The sequence below is a fragment of the Nannospalax galili genome, unplaced genomic scaffold, assembly GCF_000622305.1.
Source record: "Nannospalax galili isolate Female #2095 unplaced genomic scaffold, S.galili_v1.0 scaffold169, whole genome shotgun sequence".
NCBI classification, from domain to species: Eukaryota; Metazoa; Chordata; class Mammalia; order Rodentia; family Spalacidae; genus Nannospalax; species Nannospalax galili.
In genome coordinates, this window is record NW_008360327.1 from 2,646,538 (window position 1) to 2,669,745 (window position 23,208).

Consider the following 23,208-nt stretch of genomic DNA (forward strand, 5'->3'; position numbering starts at 1 on the left):
GGGCATGGGAGATTGGGCACGAGAGTTCGGGTCAGAGACTGGGTCCCAGAGATTGGGTCCTATAGACATTAAAGCTGTAAGCACAGACTGAACCGAGCCTTGAGTCTTGTGTACCGGTGACCTGATTCCCCCGGAGGGCAGCACCTTCCATTACCGACCCACGGACACCAGCTTTTGCCGTCTCTGTGCCTCTTCCATGAGGGGTTCAGTGGCCAGGAACCCCGCAATCCTGAGGAAAGGTACACGGGTGTAATAGGGACGGGATTCCGGCTGGACAATGCTTCAGTAGCAGAGCAAGCTCCCAACACCAGAGAAGTTATGACAGCCACCAGCTGCCGTCACTCCCAGATACGCGGGACCCAAAGCAGCTGCCGAGAAGTCGGCGGATCCGCCGTGCCATTCCCGGAGCCGCCGCTTCCCAGAGAAGTCTGCGGACCCGCAGGGAGTGAGCGCACCCTGCGCCCAGAGAGAGTGCAGTCACCCATATCTGGCGCCCAATGTGGGGCTCGAACCCACGACCCTGAGATTAAGAGTCTCATGCTCTACCGTCGCCCATAATCCAAGAAGTTTATTTCCACCAGTCTGGTACTTTTAATTACTGTGTGTCATGTAGATAAATCTTGGGCAAAGACCAGTTGTTCTCAGATAAACCTTCCCTAGACATATATTTCTTGATCTGCTATGTATAATTTGTCACTAGGTTGTAGGAGTAATATGGTTTCTTCTGGTTTTCAAAACTAGCTAGGCATTATTTATCTCTCTCATTGTCTCACCCCTCCATCATGGTTTTCCCACTTAAGGTGCCCCCATTTCCCCCCTTTCTCCCTTAATAATACCCTTCTATGGTCCTACCTCTCTTGAGCTCCTTCTTTCCATTTATCCCCTAGGTTCCTTGTATACCCTTCCCTCCCCCCTCCCTTGCCTGCATGTATGTAAGTGCACCCATCTTGTGCAATGTCCTCGAAGGTCAAAAGGGGGTGTTGGATCCCCCGGAACTGGAGTTACAGATGGTTGTTAGCCACCATGTGGGTGCTGGGACCTGAATCCCAGTCCTCTGCAAAAGCAGTAAGTGCTCTTAACCACTGAGCCATCTCTCCAGTCCCACCTGAATTCTTATAATAACAAATAATGGGTACTATTACATGCTTATTTTGTAGATGGGAAAACTGAGGCATGGTGAGGTTAAGGAATTTGATTGAAGTCATATAGCTACTACCAGAGGTATTTTTAACCTATAAAATTAGAAATATTTGAATATTTTCAGTTGCTCTTTCCCTTCTTTTTTAAAACTTTTATTAACTCAATGTGTGTGGTAGAGAACTGTGCTGAGAAACATGATATTTATGATGCTGATTCCCCCATTTCAAATTTTCAATGCTTTTCATTTTATACCTTTTCATTTTGTAACCAGGGTGCAGTCACAGTTTACGTATGCAGTCTGACAGTCTTTGGCTTTTACTAGAAAGCCTAATACATTTACATTTGTGGTGATTACTGATAACTTAGGATTAATTTCATGCCTTTAGTCCCAGCACTAAAGGAGGCAGAGGCAAGCAGATCTCTGTGAATTCGAGGCCAGCCTGGTTTACATAATGAGTTCCAGGCCAGCTGTAGCTATCTCAATAAAACAAACAAAAAAATCAAATATATATATATGTCAACATTATTGGGTTTTGTGTGTTTTACATACCCTGGTTCTCCTGCCTACCCCTCTTACTTTTTGGAGTATTAATGTTTTTAGCTTTAGGAGGAAGTTTCTAGTGTGGCCCTGTCTTAGGTAAGGCATTTTTGGCTCTTACGTGGGAAGCACAAGTCTCTGGGATTGGCTGATGTCCCTAGGACAGCTCTGGCTTTTGACTCATCTAACACTTCTTTCCTTGCCATATTCATGCATGTAAGAAGACATTTTAGAAATGTTTTCATCATCGTTTTAGTGTTTGCAGTGGGAGGATGCTGCAGATTGGGCTCTCTGAAAAGCAGGCTCTGAGCCAGAGTTTGGAGTGCATCATGTCTGTGAAGACACCCTCTGGGGATCAAGACTGAAGAAACTAAGGAAGAATATGACTAGCCAGGTGCAGAGGAAGAAACTGAGATCGGCTTAGCTGAGCTCAGGGGCAACCAGAACTGGGGCAAGAGGTCAGACCTTAGTTCTTGGATCAGGGCTGTTCCTGGAAGGGGGCATAACCCTGGGCAAGGTGACTTTAAGGGAGGGTTGAGGGCTGAGGGCTGCAGGCTCAGGGCATTTACTCCAGATAGGGAGTAAATCACAGCTCTGCCACATGGGCTGTTTCTGATTGCCATTTTGCCAGAAATTTAAACCCTTGAATGGCTCTGTTCCCCACTCCTATATATGCCAGACAAAAAATTCTTCCTAATGCCAAAAGTGCCAAAAGTCTCTCCTGAAGCCTCTCATTTCCCTTCTCAGTCAAGATTGTCCTTTACACACATGTCCTAACTCGTGCTTCTAGCATGCTGGCTCCATGCCCTGCTTCTGCTCCTCCCTGGCCCTCATTTTCCATTCCCAGATCACAGTCCTCCTTCTCCCCTTGGAATTCCTAGCACCCATGCTGTCTGTACTTAGATGCTCACCCAGTGATATGCTGTGGTTTTATGGGTCTGTACAATGGACAGACCTGAAGTGTCTTCTAATGGCCGTAAAGTGTAGATGACTTGTATACATCCAAGCCTGCTTTTTCTGGCACCCCCAGGGTCCAGATCTAGGCTGCCTCATGTGTCTGGTGTAGGCCTGAGACCTGAAGGCAGGAATCTGGGTCAAGGAAAAGGACAGCCTGCCTTTGGGCCACCTTCATGTGTGCATTCTGAGGCTCATATCACAGAGCCAGTCTCCATCCTGCCCCAGAGACAAAGGCTGATGTTCTACTTCCCAAGGAAACGGGTGCAACCCAGGAGGTTAGCTTCATGAGGGGAGGGGGATGGAGGCTCCATCTCTCCAGAGTGCAGCTCTCAGGGAGGTGTGCCCTAGAAAGGAGAAAGTATGCTGAGCAGACTGCAGCTTGGGGCAGATGCTGTGCTGCTGAGATAATAGTGTTACAGTTTGGCTGGTCAGGGCCAGCTGCTCCTGAGCACCTGCTGCAGGGCTGAGTGGGAGGCAAGAGAGGGATCCACAGAACAAAGCTTAGGAAGACCCTGCTCTCACTCTCAACCCTGCACTCATATGAACCTGAATGAAGGGCATCCTTCAGTGAGGTACCCCTAGCCCTCACTGGGCTCCCTTGAATCCTGCTGTGCCCTGCTGTATACCCAGCCCTGCTCAAGGTGAGGGGCTGGACTTCCTGTCTCTTCCCCAGTGTCCTTCAGGGACAGTGATGTCCTTTCAGTCCTGTACTCTATCTCTTCTTCCCGGATGATCTCTCTCAAATCCTTTTCTTTTTTTATTTATTATTTTTATTTTATGTGTATGAGTGTATTGTCTGCATGTGTGTAAGTGCACCCATGTCATGCAGTACTCTCAGAGGTCAGAAGAGGGCTATGGATCCCCTGGAACTGGAGTTACAGATGGTTGTTACCTACTATGTAAGTGCCGGGACTCAAACCTGGGTCCTCTGCAAGAGTAGCCAGAGCTCGTAACCACTGAGCCATCTCTCCATCCCCTGTGCTGTGTTTTTAAAATCCAGTGTGCTTTATACTTAACAGCCAGTGCTTCTCAAGTCAGGCCAGCCACATTTCCAGTGCTCAGTAGCCACATGAGGCAGGTGGTTATCATAAGTGGTAGTGCAAGGCTGTACAGAAAGGACTCTGACATCATGCTTACTGCATGGATGAGTGAATGTGTAAGCTAAGCTATTAATCAACTTAAATACAGAAGGGCCTCAGACTGATACACAGAATGGCACTTATTCTTGCCCAGCTGAAGGGCCTGACGGGATGGGGCAGAGGTATGGGGGTACCACCTTTGCAGACACCAGTGGTGGAAAGGAGACCCAAAGGATGACCTTGGATTAGAAGGTCAGCAACCCAATCTGAAGCAGAAGAAAGAGAAAACACCTGTGAATTCTCACCAACTTTAAGCTTTCTTTGGGAAGTTTTGGGCTACTTCCAGGAAAAGCACTGGGGAAGAAGGGAGAGCTGGCCTGCTCAAAGAGGGAAGGAGGGAGGTTTGAGCTTCCTTTGCCCAGATATAGGCAGGAATTGATGCAATCTCAGACTACGATATAGGAGAAGGACCCCCCCCCCCGCTGCCAACCACCAGTTCCTGGCTTCTCTCATCAAACTCAGCTACATCTGCAAAGACCTCATTTTTGAATAAGGTCAAATTTACAGGTACCAGGGACTTTGTATGAGTTCTTGGTGGAGGATGCAGTTCGCCCTATGACAGAGGAACTAACAGAAGAAAAAGTTCATGAACAACGAAATGGTTGAGATTCAGCTGCAGGTTTGGGGGGACAGTGTGGGTGCTGATCCCTGGCAGACACAGCACACAGAATCCAGGGGATTTAATACAATGGAGAAAAGAATACTTACAGGAGCTCTGGCAGAAGGCTGAGATTGAGAGGGGACCCTCTCCATGTCCACAGCTCTCTTAGCCCTCCAGGAAGGAGGTGTCTGCACTCTGTGGTGCACAATCTGGGGCCTGAGTGAAGAGAGTTGGAAGGCTGGTGTGCACTCCTTTTCCCTCTCCCACCCATCTCTTGCCTCTTGTAAGCAGGCCTTCCTCGAAACAATGTTGAACAGGTAATTAACAAAGAGTAGTTGGGAAGGATATGGCATTATTGGATGGTCCAAGTGTACGCTGTGTGAAGGTGGCCTCGGGGTGAGCTGTGTTAAATGGGCGTGGAGAGGAGGAGATGCTGGGTAGAGGTCTGGAAGACCTCTCAAGAAGGCAGGAATGCTAGCACTGGGCCTGGGTGTGTGTGTGTGAACCTCAATCCATTGCAATACTGAGGCTATTGTGGTGCCTGGTCCCACAGCTCAGCCTAGAGCTGCTTCTGTATCTTTCTCTGAACCTTTCCTTGGCTGGATGACACCTAGGCATACCACTGTCCTCCCTGTGCCTCTGCACTGTTAAGTCCTGCATCCCTCAAAGGTCTCTGCAGAGCTACATGGCTTTAGAATCTACCTTGCTCACCTGCTTCCCAAGACCAGGGGTAGGGATTGAGGGACTCAAGAAAGACACCCCTGCCACCTTCATCTGATGCCTGGTCTGCCACCAGCTTGCCAATGGTCTCTTTCCCCTTTGGGAGTGGGGAGATTTAAGGGCCAGCCTGGAGATCATGCCCCCTCTCCCCCCTCAAATGCAGACCCTGGGGAATGAACACCCCTAGGACCCCTGTGTTCTTCTGGGAACATTCTCCCTGGAACTCCCAGGAAAATGAGTCAGTCAGCAGAGGGGAGCAACAGCTGAGAGGAGCCTGCTGATTACACTATTGATTCCCTGGAAACACTGGTGGCTGGCAGCTGCTGGCACTTCCCTTTGGGTGGGAAGCCCCTTCCTGCCCACCCACCAGCTCCCCAGATGATGAAATTGGCCAGTTCCCTGGAGGAAGCTTCGAGGGAGCACAGAGAGGTGGCATCACTTCATAAACTGATCCCTACCAGCTGCCACCCTGCCCTAGTCCCTGGTCCCCCGGCCTCAGATCCTTACTGCTACCTGCTCATCCTTGCCCAGATGTCCTCTTTAAAGAGAGGCCTCCCCACTCCTGTCAGGAATGGCCTCACCTACTCCAAGCTCTGTATCCTCCTCCTTGCCTGGTATTGTTTCCCACCCACATTTCACCCTCTGCCACACTCTTGTCAACAATTCATTTACTGTCTTTGTGCCCAGCTCCCTCTAGCAGGAATTCAGCAAATTCAGCACAGTCAGGACCTCTGATAGTCTGCTGCTGAACCTCAGCACCCAGTCTCAAGTGGCTGTTAAGTATAGAATCATATAGTAGAATATGTGTAACATACTGAAATAAAAATAGAATGAACAGATAAAGGAAAGGTGCCCTTGGTCAGCTATGACACCCGAGGCCAGCAATCTCATGATTAATGACAGAAGAGTGGTTATGCCCTCCATTTCATAAGCTAGGCTTGGTGTGAAATAAATGGGTCCTTTAAATTTTTTTATTTAATTAAAAGTATTATTAAACCTTATCTACTACTGGTGGGAAGTTTTGGGTTTTTTGTTTTGTTTTGGTTTCTTTTTTCTTTTTGTTTTTGTTTTTGGCTTTGCCTGAAAGTCACCATCTTCTTGCCTCAGCCTGCCAAGTGTGGAGATCATAGGTATGAGGCAGCACAACCAGCCAGGCAATGTATCGTTGTTGAGGTGCCTTCCCTCCACCCACCAGTGTCAACCGAAAACCCTGAAGGTCTGTGTGGAGCAAGACTTTTGGGAGATTCTCTGAGTCATAGTGGTCTTAACTGATCTGCCCTTTACTTTCTGGAAGCTTCTGGAGCCTAGCACCAGCTCCCTGCCCCAAGCAACAATCTTCAGGGCCCACTGCCCCTTCTGAGGGGGAATCAGAGACCAAAACCACCATAGGAGCTTATTGGTCTAGAGTAATCTCCCTCTGGACTGAGGTCCCACTACCACTGCATCTCTCCCAAGTCTCAGGACAGTTTTTCAGTGACCGTTCAAACTTTTCAGCCCTCACAACCTAGGTGACCCTAAAGGAAAGCTAAAAAGCCAAGCTACCATCTTGGGATGGAGAAGAGAAAATACAAATAAATAGTTCAACATACTATCCTTCTCCAAAAGTGAAGAGGTGATGCTTCTAAATGCTTTTCTTCTTTTGTTAACTTTTTCAAACAGCCTGCTCAGCTTTAGCCTCCCAGTAACTATGCAAATGTATGTTCCTAGTACAGGCTCCACAGGCTCCATCATGGGGGTGGAATGGGGCAGTTACAGGCAAGGCTCTGGAATTGCGCTCACCTCCAGGGCAGGCATCTGTCTCAGTGATGAACACATCTGTCCTTGATCCCATGTTGTGTTGTGTGCAGCTGATTGACTCCTGGGACAGGATCCAGAACTTTGGTATCTGGAGGACCAAACTGAGAGCTTCCTGGCTCAAAGAAAATCTTGGCCACCAGCTTGCTGGAAGCTAACTTCCCACTCTATGCCACAGCTCCCTCATCTGGGAGGGGTGATGAATACTCTTGATGCCCTTACAGGTCTGGAAACAGGATAGATCAAGGTGGTGTAAGTTAGGGACTGCCAACCAGTAGTGCCCAGCCTCCAGCCTGCCATTTTGTTCTCCACAGCATTTTCAAGTTTGTTAATTGACGGTGCTTAAAAATTGGGAAATCACAAAAGTATGGCTTCCCAGAATGGCTTGGAAAAATGAAGGGAATGGAGCCAGGAGGCCTTCTCATATGGCACTTCCCAGATCTGTCTGCTCCCCATATCTACTCTTGATTGGCTCCTCTGTAGAAGTGAAGCACTTTGTGGGAGCATACAATAGCCAGGTGTGGTTGGAGTTTCATTGGTTGCTTTAGTCAGTCTGCATGATGACTTGTCAAGGAAAGTTGGGACTTTTCAGTGGTACCTTTTAGGCATCACAGAATAAGAGTGACCTTCTCATGGCCAGGGTAGGATTCCTAAAGACTGTAATGGTTCCGGTTTTGAGAATTTGGCTTTGTTTTTGGTCAAGACTTGGTCAGGGAAGCACTTTCAGAGCAGCTGGTACCAGTCACTTTTGGTTGTTGGTTGTTGGGTTCTCTGCTCTCCACCTGGGTCGTGGCTTTCCTGAGGGGGTAGGGGAGGTGAAGGGACGTAGCTAGGCAACTCTCACAGGGTCTCACTGGCTCCCTGGGGGCTTGGTAGCAGCAGTTCTCATGAGACAGGTGTGAACTCCAGAGAAGCTCCACCCTAAAGTCTCAGCATAAAGAACTGACCCTGCATTGTTTTGGGGTTTTTTTTTTTTGTCTTTTTTTGACCCATTTTGTGGTGTTGTACAAATTTCAGCTTCATCATTATCATCCTCCTCTTAGGGAAATACCAAAAGAGTTACCTATCAAATGGCTTTTTAAAAAATTTTTTATTTTTATTTTCAACGAAACATTAAATCAGAATGTGATGTTTATCACAGGCAATCTGCTAAGGGATTGGAGATAAACAGAAATCTTAGCATTTTATACAGCCTAGCAGATACAGCCTATTATATACATCCTCAAGATAAACATTCAGTTCTTCAGCACCTGACATTCGTCACATGTATTCATCCTTAACTTACCTAATGTTATAGTTTGTATCTGGACTGTCTCCCAAAGGCCCAAGTGTTGATGACTTGCCTCCAGCCAATGGTGCTCTTGGGAGTGTTGGAATTTTTAGGAGGTGTGGCCTAGTGAAAGGAAATGAGGTCATTAGGGGTGTGCCCTTAAAGGGGCTATTGGACCACCAGCCCCTTCCTCGTTCTCTGTTTGCTGGCTGCCATGAAATGAAGAGTCCTCCTCCACTATGCACTGCCACCATGGTGTGCCATGTCACCACAGGACCAGCAACGGAGCCAAGTGATGGTGGACCTCTGAAGCCACGAGCCTATAAACCATTTTCATCACCAAATTGATTATTGCATGTATGTTGTCACAGTGGCAGAAAGTTTACACACCTGCTGATCAGGGTGACCATCTGTGCTGGCTCATAGGCTTTATCCAGAGAACAGACTAGCAAGGTATCTTCTTCTAAAGTTATCCCTCCCACCTCCACAGACTTGAAGATGGTGGTGCTAGCCTCTTGGTGTGGGAGTTTGATTGAGAGCATCACTGTCCTCTGACCCCTTTACCCATCCTGGACAGCTTAGGAAGCAATCCAGCTTGCACTTGGGCCTGCTCCTCACTCTGCTTCTTCCTCTTTTCTGGGACTGATGGCCATCTCTAGACAGCTACATAAGGAAGACCAGCTGGACAGCAGCTGTCTTTCTGTCCTCTGCTGACCTGATGGATGGAGAATGACAGTGGCTTCAGTTGCATTCTAAAGATCCCATGGGGTCTGAAGCAGGAGGCCCTGGACTGGTTTGTGTGGATAGCATTTGGTTCCATTTTGCCCTGAGGTATCTGGCTAGCCATTTGATGGCCCAGGCTATCTTCTGTGTCCTTTTAGGCTGAGCAGACATTGTGGAAGTTCTGTGCTGCCTTGTCAAGGGTGTGGTCTCTTGAAGGAACCCAGTTGTCTGTGGTGCCCAGTCCCTTGAACCCTACAGATGTAGTATGTCTTGGTTCAGCCTCCCTGGTGATTGTCACATGTGAATGGACACTTGCAGTCATGTGGCCCAGGCCCACTAGACACTAAGCAAGTACTCTGCCACTGAGCTGTGCTCCCTGTTTCCCACTGTATGCATTAGACATTCAGCTCATGCCAGTGTCCACCTGCTGGGGATGGAGGGCTGTGGGTGCACCATTGCCTTCTACCCCATCCCTCATCAAGTTGCTTCCACCATACTCCTCTGTGCTAAAGTTCCATGTTAGAAACCTTTAATGAAATGGGTCTGTGATCAGATGGGAGAGGACCTCGGAGATAACCTGCTGTGGTTGCTTTGGTCTCTAAAATGCTGTAGTTTGTTCTTCTTAGACCTTGCTAAGTGATTCCCAGCAGCAGTAGAAGCTTTGAGAATATTACAAATCCTAGAAAATAGAACTATCTTTTTGTTGTTTTGGAAGAACATGGGGGTCATGGGTCTCAGGAAAAGAGGAATACGTTCTCTGTTTTATGTGATAGCTTGGCAGGTTATGGATTTAAAAATCTCCAACAGCCCCAGTCTCCTTATCATGAAGTGAGACTCATAGTGCCTACCTCTATGCTTTAGGGAGGATTTGAAATGGCATATGAACTGGGTATGGTGGTACGTGCCTATGATTCCAGAACTTGAGAGGTAGAGGCAGGAGGATCAGAAGTTCAAGGTCATCCTTGGCTGTGTAGTGAGTTTGAGGTTGTCTTGGACTGCATGCAACCCTGTTTCATAAAAGAAAAGAAAAAAATAAATGTCTCACAACATCTAAACATCTTTTTTTTTTTTAATGGAGAAAGTTGTTTTGGCTCATAGTTTCAAAGGGTTCTGCCTATGGCTCCTTGGGTAGAACATCACAGTAGTGGGAATGTGGGAGGGAAATTTCATCTCTTGTTGGATAGGAAACAGAAAAAGGGAAATATTTTTTAATCCGCTAGTAAATTTTAATAAGCAAATGTCTCACAGTTTTTGAAGGATGTTATTAATGGTGGTAATTAAACTCTAGAGGGAAATTTCTCCTGTTTTAAAATCTCTGGGATGTGATTTTGTCATTTTCCCTAAAGTTCTCTCAGTAGTGACACTGAGCAACCTGGGTAGCTCTCCCCACCCTCAGAAGACTATAGGATCATTTCCCTGGGAGCACCATGTGGAAGTCAGGGGATACCTTTCTGGAGTCTGTTCTCTTCTTCTACTATGTGGAACCCAGGGATGGAGCTCAGGTCATCAGGCTTGGCAGTAAGCACCTTTCCCCTGAGCCATCTGCTGACCCAAACGCTCCATTTTAAAAATTATCTTAACTTGTATTTTTATAATGAAAGATGGAACGGAGAGGATATGGTAGAGGATTTAAGTATTCATGGACACAGAGCTGAGAATCAGCATTGTTAACATTTTACTGTATTTATTTAAAATCTTTTCCTTATTTTAAAATAAATTAAATAAAACCTAACAAAGCAGACACAGACCCCTTTTAGTACTTGCTTTTTCCCTATCATGCTTGCTACCATTTTCATGTGTGTTAATTTAGTTGTTTGTGAATATTTCCATGTATACTAGCTTATTTCTCATGTGTGTTATTTTTCTGCTCATGCCAGTGACTGGCATTTCTGGGGCATAATAGAGACTCCAGAAATGTTTACTGGTTATAGGAGTAAGTGAATAAAACTTTCTTTTCTTTTCCTTTCCTTTCCTTTCCTTTCCTTTCCTTTCCTTTCCTTTCCTTTCCTTTCCTTTCATCCTCTTTAATAGCTGTGTACAATGTCCTCAGATGGCTGAATTAGGTAATAACATTCTTATACTTAGTTCAGGAATTGAATTTAAATGATATAATATATTGATTTTGAAAATGACACAATTTTTAGATAAATCAGAAATGTTTCTAAATTAAAAGAAAAATAAAAATTAGCCCCCCACACAAAGATAACCAGCTTTATGGTCCAAAACCACTTTACTCCCCCTCTGGTAGCCTGCTTTTCTCCATTTCCTTTATAGTGAGCATCTTTCCTTTATAGTGAGCTCCTTTATAGTGAGCATCTTTCTCCATTTCCTTTATAGTGAGCATCTTCCTTTATAGTGAGCATCTGTGTTGTTTTGTTTCCTGCTCCAGTATCGTAATTAATGCCTGTGTAGAGGTCCTTTTCTTGCACAACTCTGGGAGAGTCTGTCTCCTGTGGGTGGGAGAGTGACAGCATGGCTAGGTGACCTTTGGGGCTGTCCGTGGGCAATAAATAATCACCAGATTATTTATAAAGAGCCTCTAGCAGATTCCTGGGCTGGCAACTGATTTAAATGTACTTGTTCTTGATAGCTTGCAAACTCTTAGGTAGAAATGTCCTCTTGGCCTATGGGTAGCTAGGGAAGGGCTTTTAGGAATAAAAACTTTCAGAGTTAGGCAACCCTGGGCATAAGTCATGGCCACTTGTTAACCTTATGGTCTTGGGCAGGTTGCTAAACCTCTTTGAGCTGCACTTATCATCATCTGTAACTGAAGATAATAAGACTTTCTGCATGGGTAGAATGGAGGTTTATGGGTGTAGTACCTATTCATAGTAAGTGCTCAATAAGTGCCTCTCTTCTGAATAAACCACACCCATATTCTCTCTAACAAACACTTCACTGATTTCTTAAGTAACGAAGCTTACCCACTTCAATAAATAAATAAATAAATGTGTAACTGTAGAATTGGACTAAAGTGGGGCACTGCTTTTTTCTGAACAGCAACTGGATGGGCATTCTTCTGCCTTTGCTTCAGGCTCTGTCCTGTCATCTGTACCTATTCTTCTCCCAGGCTAAGCTCTCTCTGCTGCGAAGACTGGAGAGGATGAAAAGAACCAAAAGCCATTTAGAGAAGCATCAGTGGAGCTGTTCATGGATGCAGCTATCCATTAGTAGGGCCCCAAAGGGACTCCTCAGCTCAGATTTGACTGGGAAGCTAGGTCAACATACATTGGAAGGTGAACAGGACTTCCAAGGAGGGATCTGATGGGCATTAGAGTAAACAGACCAGAACGGCCCAACTCTCCCTAAGGGTTTTGCATTAAGTACTGTTATATTGCTAAGAATATGTATTTCTGGGGACTGGAGAGATGACTCAGCAATTAAGAACACTGGTTACTCTTGCAGAGGACTCAGATTTGGTTCCTAGCATCCACATGGCAGCTAACAACCAGTACTAATTCTAGTTCCAGAGGATCAGATGACCTCTTCTGGCCTCTGTAGGCATTGCATGACACAGGTACACTTACATACATTCAGGCAAAACACTCATATACATAAACAATATATAACATTTTCACATAAACAATAAATAAACTTTTTTCAAGAATATATATCTGGGGACTAAAGAGGTAGCTCAGCAGTTAAGAGCATGTACTGCTCTGCCAAAGAACCTGAGTTCAGTTCCTAGTACCTCTATGGGCAAGCACACAATCACCTGTAACTCCAGTTCCAGGGACTCCAACACTGTCTTCTGACCTCCATAGGAACTACACAACCCCTCCCCCCATACACATAAATTTAAAAAAATTTTAAAACAATATGTATTTCTAAGGTCTGAGAATAGCTAGGGCTGGTCAGGAGGCCTTGCTCCAGTTACAACTGCTCCAGTCTACACCAGCACTAGAAAACTTCACTTTGGCCATGACAGACCTCAGTGACTTCCAGATGACACAACCTGAAGCTGCTCCCAAGAGCCCAGTCTCTGACTGAGACTCTAGAGAGAGACCCTAGAGACCCTTCCTTCAACATGGTCAGTGGGAAGAAGAATACTTCCTGATGACTCAGTAAAAAGCTTGTGATTGACAGATGTACCTACACATGGCTTGTGATTAGTTCTTATGTAAGGACTGTGATTGGTCTTGGTGAAACTGGAGGCTGTGCTGTCATTGGTACAATCTTACATTTGCATGCCACGCCCTCCTTCTGACAATATAATCGGGCTGTTCTCTGCACTTTTTCAGTTGTCCGTGAGGTTGTCTCCTGTGTGTTGCCTGCTGGTGTTGCACCATTAGTTCCAGTAAAGACTTTTCCCCAGTGGTCTTTTCTTGCTTATGTGTGGTCTTCATTCTGGGTAGAACAGGCTGAGTAGGCAATATGAGGAGGAGAGGGCAGTGTTGCTGGTTGTGGCAATAATGGCATTTGTGACAGCAGCATAGGCAGCAGTCATAGTTGCAAAAAGATGGCTGAAGAGTTCCAGAGAGTGACTTGGGGCAGTTTCTATAGGAAGCAGAGGTAGTTGACACAGTGAGGGATAGTGGAACTTTAGAGAAAGTGAGGGAAGATGGAGAGCCAGGACTGAAAAGTAAAAGACTATGAGGAGCCAAAGAAGCAGACTTTGGGCCCCAGTTGCTAGAAGATTCCAGAGAGCTTCCAAGCCCTGAAGGCCAAGGGTCCTGACATATAAGGCCTAAGAACTTTATAGCTGCTGTTGAGAGCCAAGGGTCCCAGTACTCAAAGATTGGATGCCGTAGCAAAGGTGGGTGCTGAGTGCTGTGACTGCTGGTTGCTGTTAAGAACCAAGGGTTATTGAGCTGGAGAAATGGTTCAGCAGTTAAGAACACTAGCTACTCTTGCAGAGGACCCAGGTTTGATTCTCAGTACCCACATGCCAGCTAACAACCATCTGTAACCCCAGTTCCAGGGGATCCAATGCCCTCTTCTGATTCCCCTGGACATTTCATGACATGGGTACACTTACACACATGCAGGCAATACACTCACACACATACAATAAAAAAAATAAAGAATTGAGGGTTATGCTAGTTGCCAGGTGCTGGGATACTGGAAGTCAAGGCCCAGAACAGTGAGAGCTTCAACTACAACACCTAGAGCTGTAAGTCTCTGTCTTCTATAGCTTGAAGCCATAAGCCGCTAATTCTCAGGGCTTAGAGTTAGAAGACTCTGAGCCTGTCAGCCCAGACCTATAAGCCTTTGGCATTCAAGGGCCCAGGACTACCAACGCTGAAATGTTACTCTTTGTCCACTGGTGATTTCCATTTGAGCAGTGCAAAAGGGCCTCAGCCAGCTGGTAGTAACAAGAGAAGTGTCTATGACACTTTCACTCAAGGTCTCCAGAGACATCTGAGGCAGTTACCTCACTTGAAATATGGGAGCAGAAACCACAGAGGTGCAGAGAGTTGACTAAGGGCATCAGCTGATTAGAGAGGAGATGAGTGGAGTAGCTCCAACAACCATCTGCTGTCCCCATTCCCTTAGCCAAGAGGCTATTAATAATTTTATTGCAAGGTTTTGGATCTGATTTCTCCTCCCCTCTCCTTCTTAGTTCTGTTATCTGATTTTTAAGTTCAAGCCTTCTTTTCCAGGAGTGGTCCCTAATAACTTGTTCATATTTAAGGGTCAGCCTATCGCTAGACGTTTCCTTGAAAGCTCTATGCATTGTTGTATAACAATGGTTCTCAATAGGGGTGATTTGACTGCCAGGAGCCATTTGACAGCTAGAGACATTTTTGATCATCACAACAGGAAAGTTGGATGCTAAGTGCTGCCGACAGACTTGGGAATGTATGCAGCACAGGACAGTCCCACTAGGGGCTCTCCAGCCCCAGGTGTCCACAGTGCCAGCTGGAGAAAGCTTGTCCCAGGGTGCTCCAGTGTGTTCCAGCCCTTTTCTTCCTGGTCATTTCTTTGAGATGGTCACTTTCTCCCCAGAAAGCCACATCTCTGAAGGTTATCATGTGCAAGGCTATGCTTGGAAACTGGATACACTGTCAGAGCTGTAGGGCCCTGGCTGCTTTCAGTGTGGTGTCTGCCCATGGGAACAGTTCAGAACCCCCCTGGGTCAGCTTCTCCAGACAGCTTCTGCTGTCTCTGAGGTGGGTAGGAAGGGGACCTGGGGTGTGTGTGGGGTTGCATATACACAAGTGTAGGGGGAGGGTGTCTAACTGCTCCTTATATAAACAACACAGTCCACCATCTCACATGCCTGCCTGCAGTGGTCCCTCCCATTCCTAAGCTTTCAGGAATCGTGTCTTGAGAATGGATTTGCTTCTTGTAGATTATCAGAATTCTGCTCTCTCTGGCCTAAGCCAGTTACCTGCCTGCTTGTTGACTTGTCCCTTCTGTTACCTCCTCTCCATGCTAACATTCTTATATTTATTGCTTTGCTGTTATTTGCATCAAGTTTGGGGAGGGAGTGGGTACAAACGAGCAAAATCTATCATCTTAAATCAGAAGTGGGATTCTTATATGGCAGATTAAAATCTTCTAAATGTGTCTGGCCTCCAAGGAGGGCATAGTGCTGGACATAGAATCCTTTTATCCCTAGAAGCAGGAATTGAAGAAGGGTGCTAGAAAGGATGTACAAGAGTCCTATGACCTCAGTCCTACTAAGCCTCAGTTTCCCTGCCTGTAAAGAGTGTGCTTTCAGTCCTGTGTAAAAGAAGTGACGGATGGATGCAGGAGAGTAAAGATGCCACAGAGGGCCATGGCTTACCACTACCATTCTTGTGGTTGGAGTCATCATCATCATCTCCTTTAAGCACATGACCACGCAGGGGTGTCACATGGGCACAATGACAGAATGTGGCTCCTGGTAGACTGGCTTAACACAATAAAAGCATGTATATCACTACCTCATTTTCTTGCCAGAGGCCTCCAGTTTGGTTGGCAGAGGGGCGACCAGCTGGCCAATTGGACGGGGCTCTTTAATGCCAGTGACGGCCTACCAGTACAGAACAGCAGTGACTCCAGCTCCAGGTACAGACCCCAGTGAATGGTGGGGGAGGGTAAAGCCCAAACTTGAGGGCTCTATGCTGTCCCTCCTCTGTTGCCCACCCCTAGGGCTGCCTCAAAAGAGGAGTTCCTTGGTCCTGTGGCTCACAGCTTGCTGCATTTGGGGATTTCGCCTGTCTCCTTTACCTGGGGGTTGAGTGGATATGAGGGCTGAGGGATAAGGCCAAACCCCAACAAAGTGGAGATTCATTGACCCTTTTGGGTAGGGTAGGATGGGGGCTTTGGGTTTCAGCCTCTGCTAGTGGGTGGGAGCAAAAGCTGTGTTGCAGAGCAGGGATTTCAGGCTGAGATGGGTGTGTGTGTGTGTGTGTGTGTGTGTGTGTGTGTGTGTATGACATCAGGGGATGGGTATTGGGCAATACTTCCCCACTTTTCTGAAGTCTGCTGCCCAGATACAGAAGCTACACTTTTCTGGGGTAGAACCACTTCCTTCAGGACAGCACTGTGCTGTGACAGTCATACCATTGTGTGGTTATTTCCTTTTAATGTGTTGCAACATTCGAAGCTAAAGTCAGTAACTAAGGGTGTCCTACTCAGGAGTAGGAATTCGAGATGTCTGTTGAATGGATGAACATGCAATATTCTTAGGTGAACACATTCCTCACAGGGAGGAATTGTGGGGAATTTTTGTGGGCAGAGCTTTCTCTGCTTGGAGCTCTGTGTGGTTCAAACCTGCCAGGTGATAGTTTCCAGGGGCTGATTAAGCTGTATTGTTTTTTGATTTTTTTTTTTTTTGTATTTCTAAGTAAAGACTAACTCTCAGATCTACTTCCCTGGGAAAAGGCCTGAGCTTTCTTTGCAGTTAATTTTGATCCTAAACATGGACTTTACCTTACAGAGGAGAAGTGATGTGCTTTGCAGGGACCCTGATAAGCATGCTTTTGTTCAAATCTTTGAAAAAGTAAAGACATAGCTACAATGTCAGAAATCAGGTAGGCAGATGTCCACAGAGCAGTGCACATGCACAGTCAGGCCTCAGGTATCCAGTGGTGTCTTCTTGGGACTGGAGTTCTTCCTGCACTGGGCAGAAGGAGCCATGGCCAGCTGTGCAGGACCTTGGGATGTCATGGGACAATGAGTGGTCCACAGTTGTCTTTCAAATCTTGAGCTGCTTATGTTGGTTGGGGGTTTGCCATGTTCTGCTCACCCAGATGGGAGGTAGTTTAGGTAAATGAGCAGGTATCCATCTCCCTGAGGAACCATTTGGAAGAGACATATACTTGAAAGGCTTTGTCTGAGTAGGATGGATAAGCCCTAGGAAGGGTGTTTCTGGACAGATGTTCCCAGTCAGTGGCTGAAGCCACTGTATAATTCATTAATTTGATCATCACTGTGACTAATATCTGATGGAAATAGCTTAGGAAAGATTCATTCATTCATTCATTCATTCAGAGGTTCCAGTTTATCATGGTGGGGAGAGCTTGGCCAAGCACCTCTTATCATAGTGGGCAGGAAAAGCAGAACAGTAACAGGAAAGAGTCAGGCAGGGTAGAGCCCCCAAGGACACACCCCCAGTGTTCTACTTCCTCTGACCAGGTCCCTGCCTTCCACAGTTCCACTACCTTCTCAATCTTCTATTCAAATTTTGAATTCACGATTGGATGAAACCACTCATTAGGTCAGAGTCCTCATGATCTTATTTTTTCTGGAAATGACCTCACAGACACACCCAGAGGTTTGCTTTAATACTCTTGAGTGTTTCTCAATTCACAATTGATTCAGGAGCTGGAAAGATGGCTCAGCAGTTAAGAGCACTGGCTGCTTTTTCAGAGGACCTGGATTCAGTTGCTAGCACCCACGTGGTGGCTAACTACCATCTATAACTACAGTTCCAGGGGATCCGACGCCCTCATCTGGCCTCCATGGGCACTGCACACATATGGTACACTTACACACATGCAGGCAAAACACTCATATACATAAAATAAAAATAAATAAATTATAACAATTTTTTTAAAGATTAACTGTTCATGGAAATGAATATCTGGTACTCCGAATCTGGCCAAGAACCCATGGGTAGGGAGCTCATAGCCTCTAGGGATGAGCCTATTACTATTATTTTGCTAAATGGAAATAGTATCAAACTGCTCTCTAAAGACGTATACATCTTGGGGCTGGAGAGATGGCTCAGCGGTTAAGAACACTGACTGTTCTTGCAGAAGACCTGGGTTTGATTCTCAGCAGCAACATGGCAGCTAACAACTGTCTGTAACTCCAGTTCCAGGGGATCCAACAGCCTCTTCTGTCCTCTCTGGGCATTGCATGACATGGATGCACTTACCTACATGCAGGCATAACACTCATATACACATTAAATAAAAATAAATAAAGTGTCTGGGCATTTTGGTGCACACCTTTAGATCTCTGTGCAATGAAGGCCAGCCTGGTTGACATAGTGAGTTCCAGGCCACTTGGGAAAAAAAAAAAGGAAGAAGAAGAAGAAGACGTGTATCTTTACCATAGATTAGCAAGCTTCTTTATGCAGTGGATAGCAGTTAACACAGAAATTCACTACTGGTCAGAGTGTGAATAACTGTCTGTGGACTGCTCAGCCATAAATGGGGCATCTGTATCACATACCTTCTCCCCAGGGCTCAGGGAACATCATGGAAGAGGGAGCAGAAAGATTGTAAGAGCAAGAGGTTGAGGGAGTGGGGACTGGGATGAAACAGTGTCTCCCTAGACATGACAGGACTGTTGCAAAGTCTCAGCAGCTGTGTTTGCCTGCCTAAGACCTGCAAAGATCAAACCAGACACCATTCCAGCACAGAGTTGGGGAGGGGCTTATGAGCTCCCACCCCTAGCTGAGATGTGGTCCCTTGTAGGGCAACCAAGCTCTGGTGGATGGCCCATACCTATGCACATATGGGCAGCACTAATTAGACTCTGTGGGACATAAAAAATAAAAGGAAATGAAGTTGGAAGGGGGTGTGGGAGTGTGCAATAGACCCAGGAGAAGTTTGTAAGAGGAGAAGGGAGTGAATATGATCAAAATACATTGCATGCATGTATGAAATTCTCAAAGAATTAGTCAAAATAGTATATATTTTTAAAAACTATTAACCATTCACCATCCCTTGACATCCCAGGGTCCTACCCAACTGGACATAACTCCTGCTACCCATTTGCTAGAGAACTGTGGTCCCAGAATTGAACCCTGGGGACCTGATCATGGTGTATAGCCATGCTACCCCCTCAGACCACTCTGCCCGCCTTAGGACTTCTGCTTGCTGACACTGTAGCCACATCTTTATTTTTTCAAAGTTTGAACAAAAGTGTGGGAACTGTCCCTGTTTCCTAACTGCCAGCATCTTCTTCTTCTCCCTCTCCTCCCCACCCCTTGCCCTTTTTCTTCTCTACCTCTCTCTTCCTTCCTGCCACCTTTCCTGGTCCTCTTTTCTTTCTCCTTCCCTTGCTCTTCATTTTTCTCTCTTCCTCCTGGCAACTCAGACAAGCCTCCTCTTTCTGATCAGCTGGGATCTCTGTGGGGTAGAGACCTTGCTTGAGTCTATCAGTTTACTTTTGGGATTCAGAGGTCCTTTATCTGATGTCATTACCAGCTGAAATGAGTTCCTTTTGGAGACCTACCAATTCACCAAGAATTCCCTTGGTCACAGAATAAAGGTCTTGACCACACACCCCAAATTTCCCTGGGACAATTCCAGTTTCAAATTCTCATTTTCTAGTTGGCCCACAAAGCAACTGCATGTGTGAGACTGCAATATGTATCGTTTCTATGTGTGGGAAAGAATGATTAATGTGAACAGAACCCAGACACACATGGGAGATTTTTCACCTGGATGAGCAAGCAGTTTGGGCCTTCTTTTTTTTTTTTTTAGTTTGGGTCTTCTTTACAATGAGCTAGATAGTTCATGGCTGCACATTTGCAGCCCCAGGGAGGACTTAACAAGGACAGATGTCATACGTCATGCAACTTGGCATCTGGGATACAGAATGCTCTTTGCGGTATTATTCACCCACTGAATAATTCAGTACACAGCATATTTTGCTATCTATAGTATGTGGTATATGGAAGTGTGGCACAACCTGTTAGCATTTATTATTAACAAGATTGGAAAGGAAGTCAGGAGGTACCAAATATAACTGGAGCATAAAGAGGGGCAAACCAGCAACTGATTCATAGACCCTTTGCTCAAACAGGCGCCGCAAGGAGAAGGAGCCAGTCCAAACCATCCAAACAGAACCACGAAACAAACCCTGACTGATAGTACTCATCAAGGCTACCATCAGAGCTTCTTGTTGAGCATATACTAGGGAAAATCAGGCCTAACTGGAAAGTGCATCTTATATAAAATACATTGGCATGTTATATAATATACATTAGCTTTATGAAGTTGAAGTCGGGTCTACCAAGTATTGTCCAATAAGCATCCTTGGGCGAACTGCTTTAATGAGCAGCTAGGAATAATTTTTAGCCAGCAAATGTTGAATACTTAGAACAAGTAGGAGAGTATTTGAAGACAGTTCTTGTGTTCAGATTATGAGTTCGTGTTTCCTTCTCCTTAGTTCCACAGAGACTGTGATTCTTTGTCTTCTAGTCCTCAGCACCCAGTTAGCATCTGCCATTGCTAACCATTAAGAGGGTGAGCTAAGCAGAAACTAGGAGAGGTTGTTGGTAAGAAAGCAAACTTCAATTTCCATGTTTCCAGATCTGCCTTTTGGGTTCAACCTTGTCTCCTGATGCCAGCTTTGAAAGTTTTCCCCAGGAAGGAGAAACACTTAAGAGTCATGAACTAACTCACTCACTGTTCAGAATTATCAAAGGATTCTTTCTTGGAAAGAGCAGACAGCTGGATGGCCCAAGGGTTCTGGGATCCTGGGTAGAAAAGGAGAGACTGGAAGTTGGGGGAGAGTGTGTAAAAATCAGAGATGATTCAATGAAGATGGGATATAGAGGTCTGTGGTAATTGACCAAGGAATCCCAGGCCTAGGGGGTGGTACATGACAGTTCTAAGAGGTAGGGGAGTGTCCTTATCCTCTTTGACCAGCTATGTGTCTTAGCTCCTCTAGTCTGCCTAGCAACTGCTCTGGGGAAGCAGCTGTCTCCTTGGTGGCCTGGGTCTTACAGGGTGGGCAGTACTGCATTTACTGCCTCATACTATCTTAGGCAAAAATTTCCCAGTCACAGGGGGTTGAGAGCATCTGAGGTAGGAGGCTTCCTCCCCTTCCCAGGTGCTGTCCAGCATCCAGAACTGACAGCCTGGCCCAGAACCACAGCACATAGGGCTTCATTCAGTGCTGTAGCTGCACCCTATTCTATATCCTGATCCTATGTGCCTCCTAGGATGTCCCTCTACCTTTTCTTCTTGGATCTCTCTGATAGTCCAGCCTACCTGACTTCCCTTTAATTCTGCCTTCTGTAAGATATCTCTTCCCTGGGAGAAGTTTCTACCATTGCACATACAGAACTGTCTAACAAGTGTGCATATATGTTTCTGTGTTTGATCAGGTAATCAAGTACCCCCAATCCTAAAGAGCCTCTCTTCATGGAGACTTGGGTTGGTACCTATGCGTGCAACTTTGGCCCACTAGTCTAACCACTGGCTTGGAATGGCAAGAGGAGGAGAGGAAAGGTGACTGGAAGATAGATTTCTGTCTGAGGTCTAAAGCAGAGCTGGTTAGGCTAGGCCATCACTCTCCCTGGCTTAGTGGCTTCTGGGTTGGAGAGTGGAGGGTTGCCCCTACCACAGTAGAAAACAGAAACCCAAATCAATGACAGGAGAGAAGCAAGCAAATGTAGGGGCCAAGGCTGAGCTTTGCCATGTGTGTGTGTCTAGCAAGTCCTGTACAGTGTGGGGGTGGAACTGTCATATTTTATGGCTGGAAGGAGCTTGATTGAATTTAGTTCTGTACTTTGTTATTATGTGACTTGTTCCTTAATTGTTCCAAGATAGTGTGTAATTAGGTAATTGTGTGATGCAGATGGTGAGTGATCTAGGAGCTTAGCGTGGAAGTCAGAGGAGCTTCCCTGAGGGGGTGAAACTTGACTTGGATCTGGAGGGCTGTGCCTATATCCTGGCATCACTGAGTGTGGTTGTATGCCAGGCGTTTACTGGCCTCATTCTGTGAATCATTGCACTTAATTCTCACCCTCAGACCTTTGAGATAGGTTCTATTACTACCTCATGTTACAGATGAGGAAACTGAGTCACTTCTGAGTGGTGGGTGGTAGAGGTGGAGCACGCCTACATACTGCCACTCTGGAACTTCAGCTCTTGTGGGTAGTGTGAGAGGAATTCTTTGAGGGCTGTGAACAGTGCACCATGATGGAACGAGTGCTGCTCACTTTCCTTCCCATGTCCTCTCAGACCTTCTGTTCCTGCCCTCAGCTCCTTGCTGTTGGGCCAGAATAAAAAGGCCATGTGGATTGAAGTAGATCACTTCTATGCATATTTCCTCCCAGAATTTTATGAAAGCTGTGCTGTTGGCTTCTGCTGCAGCGATCTTTAGTTTTGTTCTCTCCCTTCCCCAGCTCATTCCCACTTTTGTCTTCTATATCTTCCTTTTTGCTCACTCTACTTTAGAAATGGGAATTTCTTCATGACTCCCTGACCCCTGAGCTTAGCGCTTTCTTGATTGTTATGGAAAATGCCTGCCTCTGCCTGCTCCTTAGGTTTCTACATCTTGGTATAATCCCATGTCTATGGTGGAATTTTGGGTGTGGCAGTGAGGTTGAACTTTGGCAGTCCTCTTTCTGACAGACCAGCCCACCTGCCTTCCCTTAAATTCTTCCTTGTGTGAGGTATGCCTGCCTTCAGGTCAGTTTTGGGTTGTAGACTAGCTTAGTGTAAGCCTTTCTGGTAAATTTTCACTTCTTTAGAAAAGCAAAGAGAGAAAAAAGAGAGACAAAATTCTTGGACTCCATCCAAGAAGAATTTGGAGAGTCAGGTCTGACAGAATGTTCTGGGCTGGGTACTGTGAAAACACAAGCAAAGTAAATATGATGGCTTTGGCTTCCCCCCTTTCCTCCCACAGCCTGACAGTATCTTGCTTCAGGCAGATGAAGTGGGAGCCGTGCCAGCAGTCTTCTCAGATGTTATTTCCGTATGGGTGTCCAATCCCTGAGATTTGGGGGCCATAACTGAATCTCAGTAGTCTCCTGAGCTTATGTGAACTCTCTCTCTCTCTCTCTCTCTCTCTCTCTCTCTCTCTCTCTTCACTTGAACTTTCTGTACCTCAGTTTCTTCATCTGTGAACCGGGGACATTAACTCAGCTGTCTAGTTGATACAAAGGAGGTCCAAGGCTAAACTACCTCACACAGGTGAGGTTATC

The 23,208-nt window shown here is 46.0% G+C and overlaps 1 protein-coding gene across 2 annotated transcripts in view; it reads left to right on the top strand.

The window, feature by feature from the left end:
• St8sia5 (ST8 alpha-N-acetyl-neuraminide alpha-2,8-sialyltransferase 5) overlaps positions 1-23,208 on the top strand; it is a 69,903-nt gene that overhangs the window by 11,397 nt on the left and 35,298 nt on the right. The window contains exon 2 of one of the 2 annotated variants that reach the window (XM_008825904.1): positions 15,771-15,878. The exons of the other annotated variant lie outside the window; for it this stretch is intronic. Within the exon in view, the coding sequence (XP_008824126.1) occupies positions 15,771-15,878 (108 nt within the window). The remainder of the gene's footprint in view (positions 1-15,770; positions 15,879-23,208) is intronic. 2 annotated transcript variants of the gene reach the window in all.